At 46.1% G+C, this 25792-nt stretch overlaps 1 protein-coding gene, 1 long non-coding RNA gene and 1 pseudogene across 4 annotated transcripts; 1 reads left to right on the forward strand and 2 right to left on the reverse strand.

The window, feature by feature from the left end:
- Positions 1-3125: 3125 nt before the first annotated feature.
- On the reverse strand, positions 3126-8591 carry LOC135391540 (uncharacterized). 3 transcript variants are annotated; one of them, XR_010422027.1, is made up of 6 exons: positions 8377-8591; positions 7335-7484; positions 5402-6366; positions 5196-5269; positions 4900-4959; positions 3126-4163 (listed from the first exon to the last, which is right to left on the reverse strand). XR_010422027.1 is itself a non-coding variant. In XM_064621832.1 (3 exons), the coding sequence occupies exons 1-3, from the start codon at positions 8419-8421 to the stop codon at positions 6202-6204; spliced, it is 360 nt and encodes a 119-aa protein (XP_064477902.1). In that variant the 5' UTR covers positions 8422-8591; the 3' UTR covers positions 5383-6201. The 3 variants fall into 3 exon arrangements, 1 of the variants encoding a protein (XP_064477902.1); XR_010422026.1 differs by having other exon boundaries at positions 4680-4959; XM_064621832.1 differs by lacking the exons at positions 3126-4163; positions 4900-4959; positions 5196-5269 and having other exon boundaries at positions 5383-6366.
- A 7848-nt stretch (positions 8592-16439) lies between these two features.
- On the forward strand, positions 16440-18116 carry LOC135392432 (uncharacterized; annotated as a pseudogene).
- An 832-nt stretch (positions 18117-18948) lies between these two features.
- On the reverse strand, positions 18949-23691 carry LOC135391541 (uncharacterized). Its single transcript, XR_010422028.1, has 2 exons — positions 23557-23691; positions 18949-22095 (listed from the first exon to the last, which is right to left on the reverse strand). It is a non-coding gene; the product is annotated as an uncharacterized LOC135391541 (long non-coding RNA).
- Between the last annotated feature and the right edge of the window lie 2101 nt (positions 23692-25792).

Below are 25792 nucleotides of genomic sequence, written 5' to 3' on the forward strand. Positions count from 1 at the left end.
TCACACGCATTCTCTACCCCTCGGCAGCAAAAACCGTAGTATCCATCCGTAGTATCCGTCGGTTTGCATTTCACACATGAACACCTGCACGACGAAAAAAACAGCGCTTGTTTCGGCTTACACAAGTGCTTCTCCCTGATACATGGAAATTTCACAAAGCCGTTCATGTTCACGGCACGGTGAGCTACTGCTGAGGACGAATGTGACTCCGATTAATCTCTGGACGACGAATCTTCCGCTGCGAAGAACACACTTTCCAGCACGCTAACGCACGAACAACAGTTCTGTGTGAGCGACAGTTCTCGAATGCGGAATTCCAGCGCACTCATGTCCAAGAGGCTCGACATTCTCGACGTCGAAAGTGGTCACAAATGCCCACTGCCATTTTCGTTTTCGCCGGATAAGCGCCCTGAAGTGCGCGTATTACATGCGTCCTCGACAGATGGCGCGGGGTCATGCAATTGTTGACAGACTCCTCGGTTTCCTACTAGGTCCCTGGACATGCAATTATGGAAAATTCGATTTCAGAAAAACTACAGCGATTTCAGCGGAGTTCTTTGATATTTGAACTTTCGAAGGTTCAAGCTTTTCGCTGAACATAAAGTTTCGATAGGTTTATATTCACTTTTCGGTCCCTTTAAGCTGATGCACGGCGAGGTGCATCCACTGGACAGATGCGCCGCCGTTCTCTGCAGTACTGAGGAAGCGATGACGTACCTTTTGACCTGCGATGCCGTCGTGGCTCCAGAGGGTTGTGTCGTCACAAGCGCCGATCTTCCTTACCCCAACTGCTGTCCAAGGGTTGAGTGCCGTAACAAAGTGGACGCCTGAACGACGTAAATAAATTACCTTCGGCGTACAATCAGAACGAACCGCAGTCATTGTAAAGTTATTACTTACGGCTTAGAAAATACCATAAAAGGAAAGCTGGACAGAATTCGCTAGCTAGAAAAGTTTGTTGATTGACGATTCTTTAGAAGTGAGACAACAATCCCCTGGAAGCGTTTCGTCGAATACTAGAGATCGCCTTACGTCTCATTTGGAACTTAGGAGAATGCTGTAGACGGTAGGAACGTATACATCGCTTCCTGCGTCGAGATTTGGTCTGGAGATTTGGACGACCACATGTGATTCAAACCACCCAAAATCCTATACTGCGTATCACCGCAGACATTGGCGATGCGTCCGCTTACGCGTAAAACGACTACATATTGTTCGAGTATAGGGTTGAAACAGCTTGCTTTTATTAATAAGATCGTGGTAAAGTCTATCGGGAGGAAGGATGCAGTCCCAAGGCCAACTGGCCTGTCTGAGGTGTTCCCTGCGATTTATGGCAGACCTTTCAGACTGAACAGCGGCGCTGTTCCTCCGGCAGTTGGGCCAGGTTCATACATAGTTACACCCTGCTACCGTCTGTGGATCAATCCACATATATACATAACTCAAAGCTATAGTTGCCCGGCGATGCTAACAAGGAATTGAAGACAAAAAGGAATATCGACTACCTCGGGCGGTTCTGGCGTGATTGTTCCCGAAGGACGGTACAGTGAATAACGAAATGTCGATTACCGTGTTCACGGCGCCATTCCCCAAGCAGCAAAATGCACTGAAAGTCAAGTGCAATAGGGGTGGACAGGTAGGTGAAAGGCCTTGAACTGATTCGTGAAACTAAAGGACATTGATAAGACTCATACCGTCCACCCCTATTGCACTTGACTTTCAGTACATTGTGCTGCTTGGGTCGTAACACATGAGACGACCCTTAGTTGATAACCGAACGGCTGCGCATTGTCTCACACGTGGCAGAGCATTTGTGGAAGCAATCTTTGTCATCTTTCTTTCTTCCTGCGCTGGTCCCGATGCCGCTTTCACGGAAGCTTCACGGAAGCCGAAATTCCTTCAGGGAGACGTGATCAAGGACTGGATCATCCTCTCTGAAGGAGTGGATGTGCTTTGTGGGGAGGGTAGACAATTCTGTGGAAACAGCATGTGTCCCCTCTTTGCGGTCTCCAGCGCATTTTCGGATTTCCCAGGTGGGGCGCATGAACTGTAGTGTGTGTAATTGTCTTTCCCAGTTCCATCCGTGATTTTACGTCCCTCCGGGGAGTTCGCAGAGAGCTCAGCATGCATTTAATAGGTAGCGACAAATGTCAGAGACACCATTCGTCGTTACAGCAGTCGTTTCTGCAGCCCCTCTTTTACAAGCCATGATGAGTAGAGTATCAGCTTGGGCAACGAAGAAACACGACACACAGACGACAGCTCAACTCAACATCAGCCGCGGTTACATCAATGCGACAGAACCGCATCGTATCGTCCCTCCCCGCACGCATTAAGACAAGTGGATTGGTTGACGTGACCCAGTCTGAGAGGATTCGTTGAGATAAGTAGACACGATACGCCTTTGTCGCATTCATGTAAACGCGGCTGTACAGGGTGTCCCAGAAAAAGTGTCATCAAATTATATTAAAAAAACTGCGTGACCTAGAATCATGCGGTCAACGGCATTTGTCCTTAATAGGTTTTTGCCACCTCGCGAAGTGAATGTCATGTATTGTAAGTTTAATTATGTAAATATTTGCAAACTGAACTCGGAAATTTGCCAACATGCCAACAACCTACCAACAACAACAAAACAACCTTGCCTTTCCTTATCAACATGCCAAATATTTTTGATGCCGCAGATAATGACTTCAAAGAGTTTTCCTCTGCACAATGCCACCAGTGAAAAGCGTAGGGTGGTCCTACCTTTGGCTGGAAACTACACGATGTGGTAACATCCACATATCTAAAATTTTAGTCGACGGAGATTTGCTGTTTTTGTACAACCTTCATTGTACATTCTTTTGTTTGACTTGGCACTCGTGAAGAAAAGTTCTCATCTTCATCAAGATCATTGTCATTGTTGGATCTATCTGCAGCATTATTGTTCCTGTACTCTTTTCATCAATGGAGGATACAAAAGTGCACAAATGGTAATTGCTTGTTAAATTCAAAAGGGAAAGACAAAACTGTTTATACTTCTCTTGTTTATTTTGTTGCAGGTTTTACAACTCTACAAAGTACGTCAAAACATCAGAGGCAGAAAGTCCTACTCTGTCTCCTAAATCCCTGGACAATAAAAAAGAGATATATAGTTTGAGTTTTGACAAAATGTTGCTTCTGTTCTTATATTATATTTCAATTAAATGTTACGATACGTTTGTCGTGTACACTGAAGCCAGTTTCAATATGCAGGGCTGTCAAAAGTACTTTACAAAAGTACATCTCAATTACAGTAACGGAGAACTTACGGAATTAATTATGTAGCCATTTTGGAGTACTATTGCCCACACCAATGCTGCATGGTTAACTTTGAACCCAGATCAAGGGTTGCTAATACTTGAAGTCAGCCCTCAAGTCCTCCTTTACAAATGTTAGTTGGTGACATGAAACTGAATCAGTTACAAGTACGCTTTTTAGCAAACCAGAGTTAATTAGGTGTTAAATCCCAATCTCGGTTCAAACATTAATTGGCATTTGGAAACCTGGTCAATAAGAAGCATATTAAATGGTTATGAACACAGTTCAGCTGAACGACGCTGATATATACAAGACATGAGCATAATATACAAATATACATATGCCCCCAGGAGGGTTACTTAACCCTCCAGGGAAAAAATAATAATTATAATATGCTGTGACTGCAAAGAATAAGCAATAAGAAAACTTGCAGCAAGCAAGAAATGAAAGTTCGCTGACATCAATATATACATTTCTACAAGTCTGCACACTGATGGGGAAAGCATCTCTAATAGCATGCACGACCAAGGCAGGAAGAATACTTTCTATTGTACTTTCTCAGAGCACGCCATATCCTTCTTGTGAATAGCCGACAGGTGATATAACGGAATGTCCTGCGGAAATAAGGGTTTTCCGTCCAGTTTGCCGTTCAAGTAGCGCGTAAATACCACACGGCGCTGCCGCGTATGTTACCATGCTCTTCGGTTTCTCGGATGTATGTAAAATACACTTGCAAGACTTCGGTGTCAAGGCACAGTATTTCGAAATATTCGTTAGTTGTGATGGAATTGTCTCTCTGCTTTTCACACGCATTCTCTACCTCTCGGCAGCAAAAACACTGGTCCGTAGTATCCATCGGTCTGCATTTCCCACATGAACACCTGCACGACGAAAAAACAGCGCTTGTTTTAGCTTATCTCTTAGAAAAATCTAGTGGACACTACTAGAAAGAAGGTAGTAAGTGCTTGTCACAAAGTTTTGTAGAATCTTAGTAAGTGGCACCTAGTAAGTGACAACTAGTAAGTGATGGGTTGTCGTGATTACTACCCTATCAGGGCAGTAGATATTACTAGGTTGACGTTCTAGTAATAGTTACTAGATCGATGTTCTGGTAATAGGTGCTAGCTCAATGTTCTAGTAACAGATACTAACTCGATGTTCTAGTAATAGGTACTAGCTCGATGTTCTAGTAATAGGTACTAGCTCGATGTTCTAGTAACAGGAACGAGCTTGACCCTTGTAAACAGGTTAAAAGTCCCACTACGTATAATATGCTCAGCTTCCTCCACAGTTTGCAGTGCTAATTACAAATAGACAGTGAGCTGCGAAAAACCGCAGTTTCGAAGCGTTTCACTTTATTTAGTTGCAGTAATCATAAGACGAAATATCGAACTTACATATAAACTTCAAGTATTATCTTTCAAAGCCTTCAGTACATTCGCAGCTGTTCTGGACACTGGCAAGGTTGAATGAATGCCAAACATTTTTTTCTAATACCGAGAGCGTGTTCTTGTTCCTTGGTGAATACTGGACGTTGAACGTCCAGCAGATTGCGAACAGGAGTGCGATGCCATCCACAATGTCTAAGGCTCGTATAGAAAGGTCCTCGAACCTTACCATGACCTCAGTGGCTTCATGGAGTGGGTCACCCTCAATGACTAAAGCGGGATAAGCATCCTGAAAGGAAAATTGCAAGCTTAATTACGATGTATAAGGTACTGCCACAATGTATACATGTGTAACATTGGCAAACCAAACAATGAGAGGCAAAAAATGTCACAGTGCACATTCGCATAACATAAGAAAACACACATGGAAATTTGTGCATGACACTTGGAATGTACAACACAGGGAATGACAAAAGAGCGAATGCAAGCCTTCTTTTAAAGAAAATCATGTGAGACAACACTTACAGGGCCCCTGAGAAAATAAGGGTGGTCCTTCAGAAGTCTGGGCAGAATTGTCATGACTCCGATGGCGAAGCAATCTAAAAAAGGAACAAGAAAACCCAACATTTCTCAGCTTGGATTGAAGAATACCTTTTGAAAACAATTTTCAAAAGCACATGAATGAAAAAACTTGTTTTAGTGGTCCAAATCTAGATTGAACTATTACATACATTTTTTACATCACCATCTAGTGTAGAAAGTTGGGCCTCTGTGTCCATGATTGCATCCCTGGCGCTCTTCTGCTTGTGAGCCTTCTGGACGCACTTTTCCCCATACTGGTTGATAAACATTAGCACTGCCTTCTCAGCAGCTACGCCAGTTATGCTGGTAAATTCTTTGTGCAGCTACAATTAATTCATGCATGTTAGCATCATGTGCACCATTCTTGCTTTAAGGTCAGCTGTACAGATTTCCTGGTGTGCCGAAAGGTGTTGATATTCTAAACACCTCCGTTGAACTGTCCTCGAAGTGTGCCTTTCTTTCCTCGGTACTGCATTGTATCACATAAATTTGATTAACCCAATCACATACATACTTGTGTGTGAACAATTTTTTTATGACATACACCGATACATACATTATGCCGCAGATTCATACTTCTCATACTTTCCAGTGAATTACGGCTACAGCTTTCCCAGAATCTCGTGGAGACACACATCATTCTATTCCTTCGTATCTTTGGATGCTGCGGATTGGCTTGGTCAGAGAAGCAAATACTATATTCAAACATAGTGTTTGCAGACGACTACACAGGACATTGGTGACACTTAAAAAAATACTGGGGACAGTTCGGGTGTAGTATCGGGTGTAAGCACAATCAGTGTTCCCGAAGAACATACATTGTGACTGCTATTGAATTTGATGACACTCTAAAATCTGTAGGGCTGAGCTTTAAGATGCATACCATATCTGCACGGTTCAAGGCAGGGTACTCCATGAGGACATCCCGCCAGTGATGGTAATGCGTCCTTTATCCACTGCCGTCGGTGCCGAACGTGCTTCCCATTTGCTCCATCAGCTGCTCAATATTGGGCTCCGGTACACTGCTGAGACTGCACTTGATTGCTTCCACCGTATTTGCATGATGGGCATCATCTTCCATTGCAGTGCAATGATTTGGTGTCAGATCCAAAGCCTGCGATTAATGAGCTTATGCGATATTATCACACAATATTATCTCGTGTTCCACACCACATATGAATATACCACAAATAAGAATTAAGCACAATAAATATGCAGTGCTTTGTGACCTTAAATTATACCGTATCCAATATTCCTAGTAATGTGATTCGCTTTCACGTGCCGCTAGAACCATAGAGGCTGAACATGACCAATACTTATTTCAGGTTTCTCGTTCCACAACACAAACTAGTGGAGGATCCATTACGAGGGTTCTCACACAACTTTCGTGTTATCGCGTTAGTGATGTCATGTGAAACACTTAGTCAAGATAATACAGCACGGACACACGACATTGGCTTAAAAAATGAAAGATAGAGTGATAGTGACGGGGCGTGTGTCTTCCATTCTGTCATATTCATAATCCGGTTGGACTGGGAGATCTTATCTCTCTCACTTTGCTATGCCTGGCCACAAAAAGAAGGCGACAAACCTGTAAGCAGTTTCACGCTTCGAACAACACATGTCAGGAAAGGCTTCGTAACAGCAGTATACCAGATTAGCGCATGCAGAACGGAAGTGAAACTATAAGAACAGGAGACGCTGCTACTGTCCCGCGATGACTTGCGCAGCCCGCTGACTAGCCACGTGCTGAAGGACGGGGGCCCGATCTTCAACTTGTCATTATCCCGTAACGCGCGTTAAATGCATCAGTTTGGCCCGTTATTCGTCACGAGCTCTTGCGCGAGCCCACCACAGCGGCTGCCCAAACTTTAAATATAGCGATAACGATCCCTATGTGAAAGCTAGAGACCGGTGCCCAGAAAATCACACATGGAGGCACGGTTGGCCATATGGCTCAGCAATCACATCACTGTATTCCTTGCCAAAACTTTCAAAGTTGAAGCAGATATAGTAAGTGATGCACACTACAATGTCCAAAAGACGAATACAATTCGAGCGACGCCACTGTAACAGCCTCACCCGACACAGTCTTTTGGCCTGGGCAGCTTGAGTCTCACTAGCCGGTCTCTTGCGACCGTATTTGCTGCGTGCTCTGTCCACATCTGGCTCGTCTTTGATAGACTTTCTCACATTCCCCATCTTAAAAGCAAACCTCACCTTCCAGGAATCCTGTAATTTGAACATGCCGTTAGAGTTACCAACGAGTGGTGGAGGGGGAACCCACAAATTATCTGCCCTACAACAGGAAGGTTACACCTCTTTGCGTGTGGCGTGAAGACGGACACAACGAGCAAGTGGACACCATCGGAGGCTCAGCCTGATCCCGCCCACTTGTTTGTTTGTTGTGCCCGTCTTCTTTACCACATACCCATGGAAATGTTGCCTTGGCTCCTATCATTCTGTTCCACCATGATATTTAGAAACTTACGTAGCCACTTCCCATTGTGTCCCACAGTGCGGGAAATTTGAAAACAAGGTCAGTGCTGCTTGTTCATATAAGTGTCCTGGATACCTGGACTAATCCTCACATTATATAGCCTGAAGACGACGACATTACCATAAACAAATCTACAGGTGTGCGATTCTCATATAAATATGGCTACTTTTTTTTTCTTTTTTTAAGTAAAGCACCACTGCTCAATCTATACACACACACGACAGTCTACATAGCTACTGTGGAGTGAACTATTTTCCATTACTCTTACAGGCTGTAAGTCATAAGGTCGGTGGTGACCCACGAGACTACCCGGGATTTTAGAAGGCTGGGGAATCCAACTGCAGCCAGGTTTCCTATGCCGACTTTAATGTCCAGAGGCACTTGGGGAAGGTCATAATTGTTTGATGTAGACGCTACAGACTTCACTGCGCGTTTAAATAGCGCAATAAAGGCATGACTTATTTTGCGAAATTGCTGTCTCCATGTAACACAAACGCACCTCCTCCCCGTCGGAAAAGACATGCTCTGAGTGTGTCACCACAAGGGTATTGAAACGCACGTTGAAGAACTGAGGAACCACAAACAATTATGAAATTCTAATTTACTGAATGTGGGTTGACTTACCTCAGCGGTCGCCCGACCAGCCGCCTCCTTTTCCTCCTCACTCATTTCTAGAGCGGCAAGGACATCTGGAAGTTTGAACTCGCCCCCGATAAAAATTATAGTCCTCCGATCGTTTAATGTCACTAGACATTCTCTCACCGATATTGGTTGAGCCGTTGCCAAACAAACAAAAGCGAGCACGTCGAGGAAGAACCGAGAACAAAGAACGAAGTTGCGCGCGCGTAATAGCCAAGGTAAATCTAAACTGGTAGCGTAAACTAGCGAGAATACCAAATCAGACCCATCGACAAGGCTATCAACACGAGGCGCGAGCGATCCTGGGTGTTGGTAGTAGAGGTACTATTGTAAACAAAAATATTTTACGTCGTGGGCATTGCTTGTGTGTGTACTAATAGGTTATTCATAATTCCGATGTGGGAAAAACTACCTGTTGCTCACTTGTGCACATATACGAACTCGACAACCGCCCGAGTAGTTTTTCGGATCGTGCGGATTTTGCGCATGTGCGCAGTTATGAGTTTCTCTTCTCGAACTTTTCGACGCGCTGAACATACATAGCAAACAGCTTGAGAGGAAGAATTTTAATTTTCCTAAAAGCGCTGCCAAAGCCCTCAAGGTAAGATAAACACGCTTGAGCTTGTGTGTGAAATGTCCTCAAAAGTGCTCCCTATTATAGCAGGTCCAGGGGAACTCTGCGTCATGCCGAGGTACCCGCGCAGGACTTGTTTTTTGAAGTCCAGAGGTGCCTGCAATGCGGACGACACCGTGTGCGGTGTATCATTCCACCGTTTCCCTCTAGACGTTGCCAGGTGAGCTCTTGAATGAACTGTAAGTGCGTTGACACCAGTCTACTGGCGCGTCTCTCGTCACACTTGAATAAGGACGGCATATGCATACAATATCTGATTTCTAGTGCTCAAGCTACGGGAACATCTGTCTGGGGACCTGAGCTCCCACATTAAGGAAACTGGTAAACATGTTGAAGTTTATGCATGTGCCTTGCTGCTTACACCAAAGTGGATATGACCAGTGCGTGCGAGCATTGCGCAGCACGGGCTACTAGCATGATGTTGGGCTTGCTTGTTTTCGCTTGCATGTTTGCACCTGGTGTTCGTATACTTGACAATGGCATGGCACAATATTTCGCCTCCTCCTGCCTTCCTGTCGCATAGGCTTTCTGTTCTGTGACATCTAAAATGCAATAGTCTATCTATTTGACACAAACACTGTTTTGCAGATGTAGAGCATGGCTCGCTTTTTGCGGCGTGGAACTCCAGGACTGTTCCCCTCTACAATTCCACTCTCGCGTCCTATGTTCACAGCACTTCCCACCAAGTGCATTTCTGCGCACAGGAAGGTTGAGATGGAATGCATTTCCAACACTGAGGCGTACTTTTCCAGAAGCTGGTAAGCTGTGGTCAGGGGGAACACAGCGAGTGACTGCTTTTATACTGTGACAGCGTGTTGCTTGAGTAGCCGCTGTGATTATGCCATGTATTCATTGCTGGTCTTCTGCAGGACCGAGCAGGACCCTCAGCACAGAAACTGCAGAGGCTGTGGAAGCAGCTGGTACAGGAGGCACCGACACAGCAGAGATGTGTACATCACAGTTGCACTCAGGTCGTGAAGGTTTCAAGTGCTAAGTCAGGGCAGCAGCTAACGATCTGCCATCTTTTGCACAACAGGAAGTGGGACTGAAGCTCTGCAGCCCGGTCCGCCGGTGAGTGCTGAGCAGCACGAGTCCAGTCTCCACGACCACTGCTATGCTTCAATCGCACCACCCTTGCCAACACAGACTGGTATGCTCCTGACAGGAAGCGACGTCTTGCAGCTTTCTTTGCAGCACCAGTCGAAGTCACCACAGCATGTACGTATGCCATAGAACCTGACTAGTTATTCTGATAACTGCAAGGAATGACCTTCATTTCTGATCCTTCCTACACACAGCTCAGCAGTGCCCAGTTCAGGAGCATGTGGTACCAGACAGTGAGCGCATAGCATCCCAGAGCAGGAGGACGAAATTGGACGAGCTGCGGAAGAAGGTGCACAGACTTCAGGTCCACAACAGGAAGCTCCAGAGAGACCTTAAGAGACGCCAGCAATCGAAAGCAGTCCAGGAGATAATGGAAGGCGTGAGGCAGCACGTTTCAGGAACAGTGGCTGCATTCATCGAAGCGCAGATTACGATGAACCATGGAAGGAGAGGTGGACGACGCTGGTCAGCACCCAACAAAACATTCGCGCTGAACCTGTACTTTCATAGTCCTCGTGGCTACAGGTTCTGTCGTAAGCTGTTCCACTTGCCATCAGGTCGCTGCAGTTGTGGATGAAACGAATCCCACTACGCCCCGGCTTTTCCAGTGACGTGTTCGCTGCAGTGAAACGAAAGGCATCCAGTTTCACAGAATTGGACAAGCTATGCACCATTATGTTTGATGAGATGCACATTAAGAGGGAGCTGCTGTACAACCCTGCACTGGACTGCTTCGAAGGTTTTGGGACCTGTGGGAACACTGTGCGGACGGAGCTGGCCAACAAAGCACTCGTCTTCATGGCGAGAGGAATATGCACGCCATGGAAGCAGGTCCTGGGGTACTTCTTTGCATATCAGGCCACATCTGCAGCAGATTTACAGGAAAAACTATTTGAGTGCTATGACCGCCTTGTGGAGGCAGGCCTCCAGCCAAGAGCTGTCATATGTGACCAGGGAAGTCAAAATATGTCACTGTTTACAAAGCTGGTGACTCCATCTGAGCCATATGTGTGCATTGGTGGCAAGAAGCTGTACTTTATGTTTGATCCCCCTCACCTGCTAAAGTGTCTCCGCAATATGCTGTTAAAATACGACTTTCAGGTTGGGGCTCACATAGTGAGGGGACAGCATATTAAAGATGCCTTTGACATTGACAAGAAACTTGAAATACGGTCTATGCCACGATTCACAGAAGGACATTTCAATTTGTCATTTGTCTCTAAAATGAAAGTCAAGTTGGCAGCACACATCTTCAGCAATCATGTAGCAGCTTCCCTCTTCACGCTTGCTACGTTCCAGCAGGTGCCACCGGAGGCCATTCACACAGCCCGCTTTGTAGAGTGTGTCGATCATCTCTTTGACGCACTAAACAGCAGCCATTTACATGGTAAAACAAAGTATGCCTCAGCCATGCAAAAGGGGTCCATACATACAGAGTTCCTTCAAGAATGCCTCTCTGAGTTCAAGGGAATCACTGTGCTTGGTTTCAAGAGGCAGCCACCATGTATCCAGGGGTTTTGCTTGACGATCACCTCCGTGCTTCAGCTGTGTCAAGATCTGTGTAATGAAAGTGTTGAGTATGTGCTCACCCGAAGGCTCAATCAAGACGCCCTAGAGAACACCTTTTCAATTATCCGCACAAAGTGTGGCAGCAACGTGGACTCCACTTATCACCAGTCCCAGGCAGCAGTGGAGCACTTATTGATCGGTCAGCTGTTTAAGACCACCCGCGGATCCAACTGCGCCGACGATGCAGATGCTTTCCTTGCAACACTCTCTATTGGCAGCAGGTTCCTGGGAAACCTCGGTGCTTCTGCTTCCACACACATCACTGATGACATCATAATGGCACCTAGCGAGTCTCCATCACCATTTGGGTCCAGCTGCACAACTTACTTTGCTGGGTGGCTTGCGATGAAATTCCTCCAGACACATGCTTGTTCCTCAGAAAAGCGATGTGACCTACTGCAAGAAAATGCAGTTTTTCAGGACAGTAGCCATGCGCTTCTCTGCTTCAGTGTCAAGAACCCGGACAATACAAACTTCGGCAAACTGTCTGTGCCTGTTCTTGCGTTTGCAGACTTTGTGGGCTCATGTGAGAGAATCTTTAAGGACAATGTTGGTAAATTCCTCACTGTACAAGCAGTCAGTACCAGACTATCAGAAATCCTCGATATCCTAGTACCAAAGACATTGACATTGTGTTGTACATCAGTGTACAAAGAACTATTCCAGATTTTCCTTAGGGTCCGTTTGTTTTGGTTTGCAAGACAGAAGAATGCAGAGTTAAAGGACAGTGTACCACGTTTGAAGTCTCTACGGCATATTGAAAGGTTGAAGTCGTAGTTTGTGTCACATATTGTAAATATTCTCATGGCGTGTTCTTTTTAGTTGCACTGAAGACATAAGGCAGCGCTTTTTCGTTTTTGCATAGCAACTTGTAGATACCTGCTTGATTTGCTCATTTGTAGTTGCACTCAAGACGTGATCAGTATGGTCTTTTATAACAGTCCGTTTGACTACTCCTTTTGTAAATGCAGTGTTACCGCATAGTCAGTATATGTTCCTCGGTGGCAGTTTTAAAACTACCTCCTTGACTGGTGATTGTGTCATTGCACTGGAAATGTGTCCTTGTAAATCTTATACGAATGTAGGGTTAGAAGTTGACTTATCCAAAATCTGTGTCACTCGCTATGCAGTAGCATCGCCTGCATAGCGCCAAGTACCTGCAATTGATTGCAGTGAAAATTGGGTAGGAAAAAATTTTCACAATCATGTCAGTAGCATGGCTTTTTTATTCTGCAAATGAGGTCTTGCTCTGCACTGGTTTTAGTATAGAGTGTTGCATGTTCATTTCACTTTAAATGATACATATGTTATACATGCTCAGTCAAAACCATGTGCAGATACTGCAGTCTTCTCTGTGTCTTCTGATTCTGAGATTCTGTGTCTACTCAAGCACATCATGTACAGGCTGAAGCTTGTTTGCTGTGCAAATTAAGTCCTCTTCTAGTTGTGTATTACAATGTGTGCTGGTGATTTGCATTCCATTAGAAATGCTGCAGGTGATAGCTTACACAAGTTTTGTGAAAGCCATGTTGTAAATCAGTTGCTACTTTCACTTCCATGTGTGATGTACAGACCAGTTTCTCTAAACTTCATGAGAGCATTCCCATGAAACCAGTCTTAAAATTCAAGCGTGGACATATCTAGTGAGTTGTGATCAATATGCATAGACGTGCGCTAGCTGTTATGTATTGTACAATGTATTGTATTCGTGGAAGAAACTGTAAACAGATTGCTCCACAATTATAGCCTTGCAGAAGCTTTCACTCAACATTTCCATTTGGTCATCACATGCTGTTTCATGTTCGAAATGAGCAGTTAACAACTGGGCATCTTGTTGTAATTGCTATATCTTATTAAAGCAGCTACTACACTCCTACCTGAATTTGCTGTTTTTTGTCCCTCCTTTGCAATGTCTTGGTTCCTGTGTCGTTGCGTTCGTAAAAAGCTTCGTGGTTTCCGAACAACGTGCGAAGCAAAGTAATTAAGCGAGGCGCGTGCGGGTGCGCGGGGCACGCGACCTGCTTACGTAATGGTGTCGTCACAAGTGACGTCTCTCCTACGTCATTTATTTACAGACGTAGTAGTCCGCGCAATGGATGGATGGCGCTGGCGGTCTTTAAATGGCGTCCAACTGAAGACACAGGGGCCTATGGGAGTTACGCTACCTGTTTAGATATACCTTGGTATGTAGGCGTTGATACCGTCTGCCGAACCGGTTACCGCATAATTTTTTTCGGTTCAGTTCCGGTTCGTTCAAGGAGAGCGAAAAAATGTTTACGGTTCGGTTCGGCAAAAAATAACGTGTTTTTTTTTGTTTTTTTTTGCGGTTGCGGTTCAGTTCCGGTTTCGACCCCTGGGAGATACAACGTCCCGGTTGCGTTCTCTGGGCCCGAAAAAATTGGAAAACTGTGTAAGATCAGAATTAGCAGTGCGCATCAGAAATGCCAGTCTGTGTAGCATAAAACATCTTACTAAGTATGCCGCATGCAAAACTAATGTTGTCTATGACATCACGCTGTCATGCGGAAAATCATACATTGGACAAACGGGTCGATGCCTTAAGGCTGAGAGACACGCTGCCTCCTTGAGAGGAACCCCGTCAGGCCACTTGGCCGTCCACTGCAGTAAGTGCGGTTGCACTGCAGCGGATCAGCGCATCAGAGAGATTGTAGAAGCCTTTCAAATAAGAAAATGGGGTCACTATGCGTCAGCCAGGCATCCGTGACGTCATAAGGAGGGACCGTAATTTCACGCGTAGTAGCCGCGGCTTATGCGCAATTTTTTTTCCTTACGGGTGCTCTGCGGCTTATCCACCGGTGGGGCTTATCTCATGACTATTTTTCCCTGGTACTTTCCTCACGCACTGTATTTATTGAAAGGGATAATAGTGACTCCGGAACAGCACCGCCCTGCCAATGCACGAACAATGCGTAACAGGTGAGCGTCCACATTGGAATGACTGACATTCCTGGCGCCTTCCCGCAGCAGTTTAACGAAAGTGCGATTTAACAAAAGCAGTGTGATTCATGTCTTCTGAACGCCACTAACCTGTCGATTCATGAAAAGCACACAACAAGGGCACAATCCGATCTTGGTAGAACAAGAACTGACCTCCTTTTTGTACACCATAGGGTATGGACCACGGGGTTTATGAACTTCTCTATGGTCTCCTTTGTTATACAAATGAGTTGCGTCGTATTGCCCGAGGCTTATCCGCGTGTGCGGCGTGTCTGTCCGAAAATTTTCAAAGAATTCCTAAAAACGGGTCCTGCGTCTTATCTGCGGTGCGGCTTATACGTGTGCAATTACGGTAATGTTCCTGGAGAAGTGGGACAAAGGGATTTGATGTGTAGACCTCAAATGTGACACGTGGATGATTACAACGGAGGTATTCATAAAAGGAACATGTTTCGGTGTCAATAAATTTCCTGATGTTGGAAGTCTAGCACAGTGTTTGTCTTCTCCCCTGTCAGTCTTCGTTGCAGTGCTAGTTTACGAATCCCGGACAAAAGCTCACCGGACAAACGCTCACCCTCGCAGCGTTAAAGCCGGACAAAAGCTCACCACATTTGCAACGGTGTTTTCTCACTGAACGATATATTGGTTGATTGTGTTATGAATTATTAATAGTGCCGGAATGAGAATGAAATTTTACTGCGCGTCCGCAGAAATATAGTATTTCAGCGAATGATGATACGGCATGGTACGGCGAAAAGCGCATATTCCAAACGCGAATTACATATTATGGGCTAGTCGCTTGCGTGTTAGACTAGTGAGCGGGCACGAACTGAAAGACAAAATCTGCATGTTTCAATGACGAGGAATTTTTTAGCCATCTAAAATTTGAACCAAACAATTAGCCTTTATAACGACAGCTTTTAAGTTGTAAAATTTAAATGCAGCTCGTAAGTTTGCCTTTTTGTCCTTGTTTTATTATGCCCTGTAACTGCCCATTTAACACAAATGAGAACCTACCTATGTTATTCTTTGCGCTGGCTTGCCGTGTGGAGACTGGGAAGCGATCCCTCTCGCCAGCTGTGCCGTCTCGGGTTTTTCCCGGGTTTTCCTCAGACGCTTTCAGACCAATGTCGCCGACACTGTTCCCTCGGCCCGCCCAGGACGCACTTGTCCCCCACAGGAGCAGGTATCACACTGGCTGACCTTTCCTCGTATTTCCCATCACACATGCATCATCATTATCACTCATACGTTTTGCTATGTCGTCTCTATTTGTGCCTCGCATCATGAGCAGTCCGAAGTGACAACTTGCTTGTTCGACGACTGATCCCCGGAAAAACCCTCCGTAGGTCGGTGTCCCACAGGGGTCGTGGGCACTCCGTAAAAATAGGGATGTGCTCTGATAAAGGTCATGGAACGCGGAATAATTCTTCGTTCCTTGTTTTGTCCTTAGTCACCTTTACTTCCCTGGTTTCTGACTCTTAGTACCCCCCCCCCCCCCTATTCCGGATTGGTGTCTCAAAAGGACCTTGGACTCCGTGTAGAAAACGCAGTTTGCTCGCGTAGAGGTCTTGGAAAGTACAATAATCTGGACCTTCTTCGTTTCGCTCCCCGTGATTGTTCTTGGAAAATTGCACTCGGCACTCAAGAACACATGCACACAAAGGGTGACGAAAAGGAGCAAGAAAAAGGCACAGATGATGAAACCTACAAAAGGAGGCGGTAACCTCCGGCACCGTGTTAGACACGCATGTGGTTCACTATGAAGGTCGTCACTTCTAACATGGGGAAACCCAAACTTCTTGTGGACGGTTATGAGTACGTCAGAAAGATTTCGAAGAATGATTGGGTTCATTGGCAATGCATGTTTCAAAGCACCAGGAGCTGCAAAGGAACCCTGACTACGGATATTGCTGTAAGTGTACCTTCATCTGTAGTATGGCAGCATACGTACGTTCGTGCATTACGACATGCTTGTTCATCAGCTATTTATCCATTTCAAGGTAACCAAATACTGGTCTGTGTGCGAACACAGCCACGATAAAGACCAGGGAGCGACGGACGTGGCGAAAGTGAGGTCAGTGCTCAAGGAAAGCGCCAGGCAATCTTCTGAACCGCCGAGCCGGTTGCTAGCAGGGGCGCTGAGAGGTTCCTCCACTACTGTGCGAGAAAGGATCGGAAACCTCGAGACCGTCCGCCGCGACTTACGCAGACAGAGATCCAAAACGCGACCCCCTGAGCCACAAAGTTTAGAAGAACTCCATATCGAAGGCAAGTGGGTATCGAAGGCAACAGGAGGACCGCAACCGGAACCCTTCCTACGATACGATAACCACCATCAGGATCGTATAGTACTGTTTGCGAGCAGGGAGCAGCTGAGAGCACTCTCCGCCAGCCGCACATGGCACATGGATGGAACCTTCTCAGTTTGCCCTCGCATTTTCAAGCAACTCTACGTGATACAATGCTCCATTGGAAACAGCGCAGTGGCCTGCGCTTATGCTCTTTTGCCAGGAAAGAGCCTTGCGACATACAAGGAGCTGTTCACGGCCATCCAGGACGCATGTGAGGCCTGCGGCTTTATTCCAGACCCTGAGGTTGTTGTCACAGACTACGAGGTGGCATCGATGAATGCACTTAAAGAGGTATTCGGCCAACAAGTTATCACAAGGGGTTTCTTCTTCCACCTGTGCCAAAGCACTCACCGGAAGGTAATTATTACGTCCCTATTATTGCCGTTCACGATATAGTATACAGGGTGTCACGGCATCCCCTCGTCCGGTGCTTATATACATGGTTTCGCTTCGGTGCACACAGTTGTGAGAGTAATGACTCTTTCCCGTTTTTTTTTTGTAGCTCCGCGAACTGGGCCTAATCGAGAGGTACAAGAACGATGAGCTGTTCAAGAAGCACTGTGGGATGCTGGATGCCTTGGCCTTTGTGCCCTGCTCTATTGTCCCAGAAGGCCTCGAGCTCTTACGTCGCATTGCAGCCGAAGACATGGTGGATCTTCTGGACTACTTTGACGCCACATACGTGAATAGGACCTTCCGAACAGTCACGGCGGGAAGCGGCAGCCTCCTAACAAGAATGCGTCGCAGGCGTCCACATTTTCCACCGCACGTGTGGAACGTGCTGGATGCAACACTTCAAGATGGAGACCGAACAAACAACGCCTGCGAAGCTTGGAACAACGGCTCCGCAAAGCTAGTCGGACAATCTCACCCAAGCGTTTGGAAGTTAATTGAATGCCTACAAGACGATCAGGCTGTTGTCAACACAACACTGCTCCAGGCAACTATCGGAAATCCCCCAGCGAAGAGGGTGAGGCGAGAGATCGTCCGCCTGCAAGCGAGGCTCAAGCACCTTTGCCAGGACTATTTAAACCATGGAGATCTCCTGAGGCACCTGGAAGCGGTGGGAAGCTGCATCCGCCTCTGAAGCGTAAAAAAAAAAAGATAAAAAAATAAAATAATAAAAGTAATACACAGTTTTGCTCATTCAGTTTTTCCAGGAAAACCTCAACTGAAGAGTAGTTTATCAATTTATATTATTAATCATTCATAATACAATCGCAAAATATATATCGCTCGGGGAGAAAACGCCGTTGCAGATGTGGTGAGCTTTTGCCCGGCTTCGACGCTGAATGGGTGAGCGTTTGTCCGGTGAGCTTTTGTCTGGTGAGCGTTTGTCCGGTGAGCTTTTATCCGGTGAGCTTTTGTCCGCGCCCCCTAGTTTACTACGATGGATTCGTACCAACTTGCCCGGTTCACCACCGCCATGCGATTAATATGGGTTCAAACCGTTATCATAGTTGCATTGAACAAGAACTCCAAAAAACTAACGGTTTCCAGCCCTGATTTTAGAGGCTTCTTCGCAAAATTTAGCTGAATCGGTTGGCTACTTTGGCGGATCATTCGTCTAGAATGTTGGCAACGTTCTTGAACACTTGCGTCAAGGTAAATCTAAACTGGTAGCGTAAACTAGCGAGAATACCAAACCAGACCCATCGACAAGGCTATCAACACGAGGCGCGAGCGATCCTGGGTGTTGGTAGTAGAGGTACTATTGTAAACAAAAATATTTTACGTCGTGGGCATTGCTTGTGTGTGTACTAATAAGTTATTCATAATTTCAATGTGGGAAAAACTATCTGTTGCTCACTTGTGCACATATACGAACTCAACAACCGCCAGAGTAGTTTTCCGGATCCTGCGGATTTTGCGCATGTGCGCAGTTATGAGTCTCTCTTCTCGAACTTTCCGACGCGCTGAACATACATAGCAAACAGCTTGAGAGAAAGAATTTTAATTTTCCTAAAAGCGCTGCCAAAGCCCTCAAGGTAAGATAAACACGCTTGAGCTTGTGTGTGAAATATCCTCAAAAGTGCTCCCTATTATAGCAGGTCCAGGGGAACTCTGCGTCATGCCGAGGTACCCGCGCAGGACTTGTTTTTTGAAGTCCAGAGGTGCAATGCGGACGACACCGTGTGCGGTATATCATTCCACCGTTTCCCTCTAGACGTTGCCAGGTGAGCTATTGAATGAACTGTAAGTGCGTCGACACCAGTCTACTGGCGCGTCTCTCGTCACACTTGAATAAGGACGGCATATGCATACAATATCTGATTTCTAGTGCTCAAGCTACGGGAACATCTGTCTGGGGACCTGAGCTCCCACATTAAGGAAACTGGTAAACATGTTGAAGTTTAAGCATGTGCCTTGCTGCTTACACCAAAGTGGATATGACCAGTGCGTGCGAGCATTGCGCAGCACGGGCTACTAGCATGATGTTGGGCTTGCTTGCTTTCGCTTGCATGTTTGCACCTGGTGTTGGTATACTTGACAATAGCATGGCACAATATTTCGCCTCCTCCTGCCTTCCTGTTGCATAGGCTTTCTGTTCTGTGACATCTAAAATGCAATAGTCTATCTATTTGACACAAACACTGTTTTGCAGATGTAGAGCATGGCTCGCTTTTTGCGGCGTGGAACTCCAGGACTCTTCCCCTCTACACTCTACTCTCGCGTCCTGTGTTCACAGCACTTCCCTCCAAGTGCATTTTTGCGCACAGGAAGGTTGAGATGGAATGCATTTCCAACACTGAGGCGTACTTTTCCAGAAGCTGGTAAGCTGTGGTCAGGGGGAACACAGTGAGTGACTGCTTTTATACTCTGACAGCGTGTTGCTTGAGTGGCCGCTGTGATTATTCCATGTATTCATTGCTGGCCTTCTGCAGGACCGAGCAGGACCCTCAGCACAGAAACTGCAGAGGCTGTGGAAGCAGCTGGTACAGGAGGCACCGACACAGCAGAGATATGTACATCACAGTTGCACTCAGGTCGTGAAGGTTTCAAGTGCTAAGTCAGGGCAGCAGCTAACGATCTGTCATCTTTTGCACAACAGGAAGTGGGACTGAAGCCCTGCAACCCTGTCCGCCGGTGAGTGCTGAGCAGCACGAGTCCAGTCTCCACGACCACTGCTATGCTTCAATCGCACCACCCTTGCCAACACAGACTGGTATGCTCCTGACAGCAAGCGACGTCTTGCAGCTTTCTTTGCAGCACCAGTCGAAGTCACCACAGCATGTACGTATGCCATAGAACCTGACTAGTTATTCTGATAACTGCAAGGAATGACCTTCATTTCTGATCCTTCCTACACACAGCTCAGCAGTGCCCAGTTCAGGAGCATGTGGTACCAGACAGTGAGCGCATAGCATCCCAGAGCAGGAGGACGAAATTGGACGAGCTGCGGAAGAAGGTGCACAGACTTCAGGTCCACAACAGGAAGCTGCAGAGAGACCTTAAGAGACGCCAGCAATCGAAAGCAGTCCAGGAGATAATGGAAGGCGTGAGGCAGCACGTTTCAGGAACAGTGGCTGCATTCATCGAAGCACAGATTACGATGAACCATGGAAGGAGAGGTGGACGACGCTGGTCAGCACCCAACAAAACATTCGCGCTGAACCTGTACTTTGATAGTCCTCGTGGCTACAGGTTCTGTCGTAAGCTGTTCCACTTGCCATCAGGTCGCTGCAGTTGTGGATGAAACGAATCCCACTACGCCCCGGCTTTTCCAGTGACGTGTTCGCTGCAGTGAAACGAAAGGCATCCAGTTTCACAGAATTGGACAAGCTATGCACCATTATGTTTGATGAGATGCACATTAAGAGGGAGCTGCTGTACAACCCTGCACTGGACTGCTTCGAAGGTTTTGGGACCTGTGGGAACACTGTGCGGACGGAGCTGGCCAACAAAGCACTCGTCTTCATGGCGAGAGGAATATGCACGCCATGGAAGCAGGTCCTGGGGTACTTCTTTGCATATCAGGCCACATCTGCAGCAGATTTACAGGAAAAACTATTTGAGTGCTATGACCGCCTTGTGGAGGCAGGCCTCCAGCCAAGAGCTGTCATATGTGACCAGGGAAGTCAAAATATGTCACTGTTTACAAAGCTGGTGACTCCATCTGAGCCATATGTGTGCATTGGTGGCAAGAAGCTGTACTTTATGTTTGATCCCCCTCACCTGCTAAAGTGTCTCCGCAATATGCTGTTAAAATACGACTTTCAGGTTGGGGCTCACATAGTGAGGGGACAGCATATTAAAGATGCCTTTGACATTGACAAGAAACTTGAAATACGGTCTATGCCACGATTCACAGAAGGACATTTCAATTTGTCATTTGTCTCTAAAATGAAAGTCAAGTTGGCAGCACACATCTTCAGCAATCATGTAGCAGCTTCCCTCTTCACGCTTGCTACGTTCCAGCAGGTGCCACCGGAGGCCATTCACACAGCCCGCTTTGTAGAGTGTGTCGATCATCTCTTTGACGCACTAAACAGCAGCCATTTACATGGTAAAACAAAGTATGCCTCAGCCATGCAAAAGGGGTCCATACATACAGAGTTCCTTCAAGAATGCCTCTCTGAGTTCAAGGGAATCACTGTGCTTGGTTTCAAGAGGCAGCCACCATGTATCCAGGGGTTTTGCTTGACGATCACCTCCGTGCTTCAGCTGTGTCAAGATCTGTGTAATGAAAGTGTTGAGTATGTGCTCACCCGAAGGCTCAATCAAGACGCCCTAGAGAACACCTTTTCAATTATCCGCACAAAGTGTGGCAGCAACGTGGACTCCACTTATCACCAGTCCCAGGCAGCAGTGGAGCACTTATTGATCGGTCAGCTGTTTAAGACCACCCGCGGATCCAACTGCGCCGACGATGCAGATGCTTTCCTTGCAACACTCTCTATTGGCAGCAGGTTCCTGGGAAACCTCGGTGCTTCTGCTTCCACACACATCACTGATGACATCATAATGGCACCTAGCGAGTCTCCATCACCATTTGGGTCCAGCTGCACAACTTACTTTGCTGGGTGGCTTGCGATGAAATTCCTCCAGACACATGCTTGTTCCTCAGAAAAGCGATGTGACCTACTGCAAGAAAATGCAGTTTTTCAGGACAGTAGCCATGCGCTTCTCTGCTTCAGTGTCAAGAACCCGGACAATACAAACTTCGGCAAACTGTCTGTGCCTGTTCTTGCGTTTGCAGACTTTGTGGGCTCATGTGAGAGAATCTTTAAGGACAATGTTGGTAAATTCCTCACTGTACAAGCAGTCAGTACCAGACTATCAGAAATCCTCGACATCCTTGTACCAAAGACATTGACATTGTGTTGTACATCAGTGTACAAAGAACTATTCCAGAGTTTCCTTAGGGTCCGTTTGTTTTGGTTTGCAAGACAGAAGAATGCAGAGTTAAAGGACAGTGTACCACGTTTGAAGTCTCTACGGCATATTGAAAGGTTGAAGTCGTAGTTTGTGTCACATATTGTAAATATTCTCATGGCGTGTTCTTTTTAGTTGCACTGAAGACATAAGGCAGCGCTTTTTCGTTTTTGCATAGCAACTTGTAGATACCTGCTTGATTTGCTCATTTGTAGTTGCACTCAAGACGTGATCAGTATGGTCTTTTATAACAGTCCGTTTGACTACTCCTTTTGTAAATGCAGTGTTACCGCATAGTCAGTATATGTTCCTCGGTGGCAGTTTTAAAACTACCTCCTTGACTGGTGATTGTGTCATTGCACTGGAAATGTGTCCTTGTAAATCTTATACGAATGTAGGGTTAGAAGTTGACTCATCCAAAATCTGTGTCACTCGCTATGCAGTAGCATCGCCTGCATAGCGCCAAGTACCTGCAATTGATTGCAGTGAAAATTGGGTAGGAAAAAATTTTCACAATCATGTCAGTAGCATGGCTTTTTTATTCTGCAAATGAGGTCTTGCTCTGCACTGGTTTTAGTATAGAGTGTTGCATGTTCATTTCACTTTAAATGATACATATGTTATACATGCTCAGTCAAAACCATGTGCAGATACTGCAGTCTTCTCTGTGTCTTCTGATTCTGAGATTCTGTGTCTTCTCAAGCACATCATGTACAGGTTGAAGTCCTCTTCTAGTTGTGTATTACAATGTGTGCTGGTGATTTGCATTCCATTAGAAATGCTGCAGGTGATAGCTTACACAAGTTTTGTGAAAGCCATGTTATAAATCAGTTGCTACTTTCACTTGCATGTGTGATGTATACAGACCGGTTTCTCTAAACTTCATGAGAGCATTCCCATGAAACCAGTCTTAAAATTCAAGCGTGGACATATCTAGTGAGTTGTGATCAATATGCATAGACGTGCGCTAGCTGTTATGTATTGTACAATGTATTGTATTCGTGGAAGCAACTGTAAACAGATTGCTCCACAATTATAGCCTTGCAGAAGCTTTCACTCAACATTTCCATTTGGTCATCACATGCTGTTTCATGTTCGAAATGAGCAGTTAACAACTGGGCATCTTGTTGTAATTGCTATATCTTATTATAGCAGCTACTACACTCCTACCTGAATTTCCTGTTTTTTGTCCCTCCTTTGCAATGTCTTGGTTCCTGTGTCGTTGCGTTCGTAAAAAGCTTCGTGGTTTCCGAACAACGTGCGAAGCAAAGTAATTAAGCAAAGCGCGTGCGGGTGCGCGGGGCACGCGACCTGCTTACGTAATGGTGTCGTCACAAGTGACGTCTCTCCTACGTCATTTATTTACACACGTAGTAGTACGCGCAATGGATGGATGGCGCTGGCGGTCTTTAAATGGCGTCCAACTGAAGACACAGGGGCCTATCGGAGTTACGCTACCTGTTTAGATATACCTTGTAATAGCCCGCTTGCGCCGCAATGCATGACACGGCACATCAAATCTAAAATAGCAGGCCGAGTGACGGCGCTACTGACCATCGCGATTGATCATGTTGCGGCGTGTATCTTTGTTGCAGAAAAATTGCGTTCTGGCTTCCTAGTAATATTGTTGGTGTTGATATTGATGTTCACATCATGATATTGCTGATAAAGATGCCTCATACTAACGTACAGCGAAAGTTTTGCTGGCGAGACGCTGTTGTCGAGCAGAAGGAAGAAGAAGGAACCGATGATCTCTGGAATCGTATTGTTGGGAGCTGCATGATTCGGCGCGTGGTTTTTGATCTAGAAGGATAAGTACGTTCCAAAATGCGCTTTCTGTAGTCGTGTGACTTCTGAGTGCTTTGTGCAAACACTACAGGACCACGCACTATTGTCCGCGCTGTACCCATATTCGTCTGCCAGGTTTTCCAGGTTGTTGTCGCGCTTTAGAGATCACTGCCATGAGTTCAGTTACACGATAATGTGTGGTGTCTAAGGATGTGCGAGAACTTTTAAGCTATACGAATCATACAGAAGACATGTTTACCGGTCTCATAAAGAGATGATGGACGTCGAAACCTACGATATGCTCGTGGAGGATGCCGCCACACTGGGCACTGCAAACGTGGGGAACAGTCATGAAACGGAAAACGATCTCGACGAAGATGTAAGTGCCAATGATACGAGGAATGCTGCCCCCATAAACGTAGATGCTTCTAATGGACAGGAAGGAGGTGAATGGTGTGTCTCGTCATTTATTCAGCAGATGCAGGCAAAATTGCGCATGTTTTTCTTCCGCGCCGCAGAAGTACACAAGTTGCCGCACTTAACAACAGAAAACATTTTCAGACTTCCTCAGGGATATTCTCAAGTGTTTTGCACGTGAGACAAAAAAATGTGGGTGCCTATGCCCCAACCACGAAGACCTACAGCCGCTGTTCAACTGTGACTTTCTTTCTGAGGTGTTCGATGCAACGACCAGCAAATACCAGCGCAAGCAGTTCGCCAAGAACCACCTATCCTACGTAAAACCAGAACCACAGCGGCTCAGCAGTACAGATTTGTTTCAGTATGTTCCTATAGCGGCTGTTTTGCGGAATATGGTTCGGTGCGACGCATTCCGTAATCATGTGGAATCGCAACCCTCACGTGAGCAGTCGCCGTCTCTGAGGAAATTTACAGGTGGAAAGATCTACAAAGATCTGTCTGACGTGCTTCGGCATGGGTCTCAATTTACACTGATCCTTCTGATGTTAGTGACGAACTGGAGGTAGCTAACCCATTGGTTCCAAGCGAGGCGTACATAAGCTGCTTCTTGTGTATTTTATTGTCCTTAACATCCACGATCGGTATCGGTCACAACTACACATGATACATACCGTACTGGTTACAAGGTATCAGCACGTTGCAAAGTATGGTTTGAAGACAATGTTCAAGCCTCTTTTGGATGACCTTATTCACCTTCAACGCGCTGGGTTTGAAGTACAGGTAGACGGTGCTTTTGTCAAAGTTACTGCTGTGGTAGTTGCATTTTCCGGGGATAACCTCTCAATGCATAAGCTAGCTGGCATAACCTGTTGTTTCAGCAGCGGCTACCCATGTCGCTTTTGTAGCATTTCTTTTCAACAGATGAACTCAGCTCCGCATGAGAGAGACGTGACCATTCGCACACCAGCATTGCACCAAATACATCTTCCCAATGTAACTGACCGATCTCGCTCAGGGGAACTGGGGGTGCAAGGCGCGTCCCCACTACTTAGAATAGAAAACTTTGATATCACACTGCAACTTCCCCCCGACGTGATGCATGATCTTTTGGAAGGTTCAGTGGTACATGTCATTCAGCAAGTAATTTGCGGCTTACTCCGGGATAAGGAACTGGCCATTTCCAACCTGGAAAGAGTTA

The sequence above is a fragment of the Ornithodoros turicata genome, chromosome 4 (assembly GCF_037126465.1).
Source record: "Ornithodoros turicata isolate Travis chromosome 4, ASM3712646v1, whole genome shotgun sequence".
NCBI lineage: Eukaryota > Metazoa > Arthropoda > Arachnida > Ixodida > Argasidae > Ornithodoros > Ornithodoros turicata.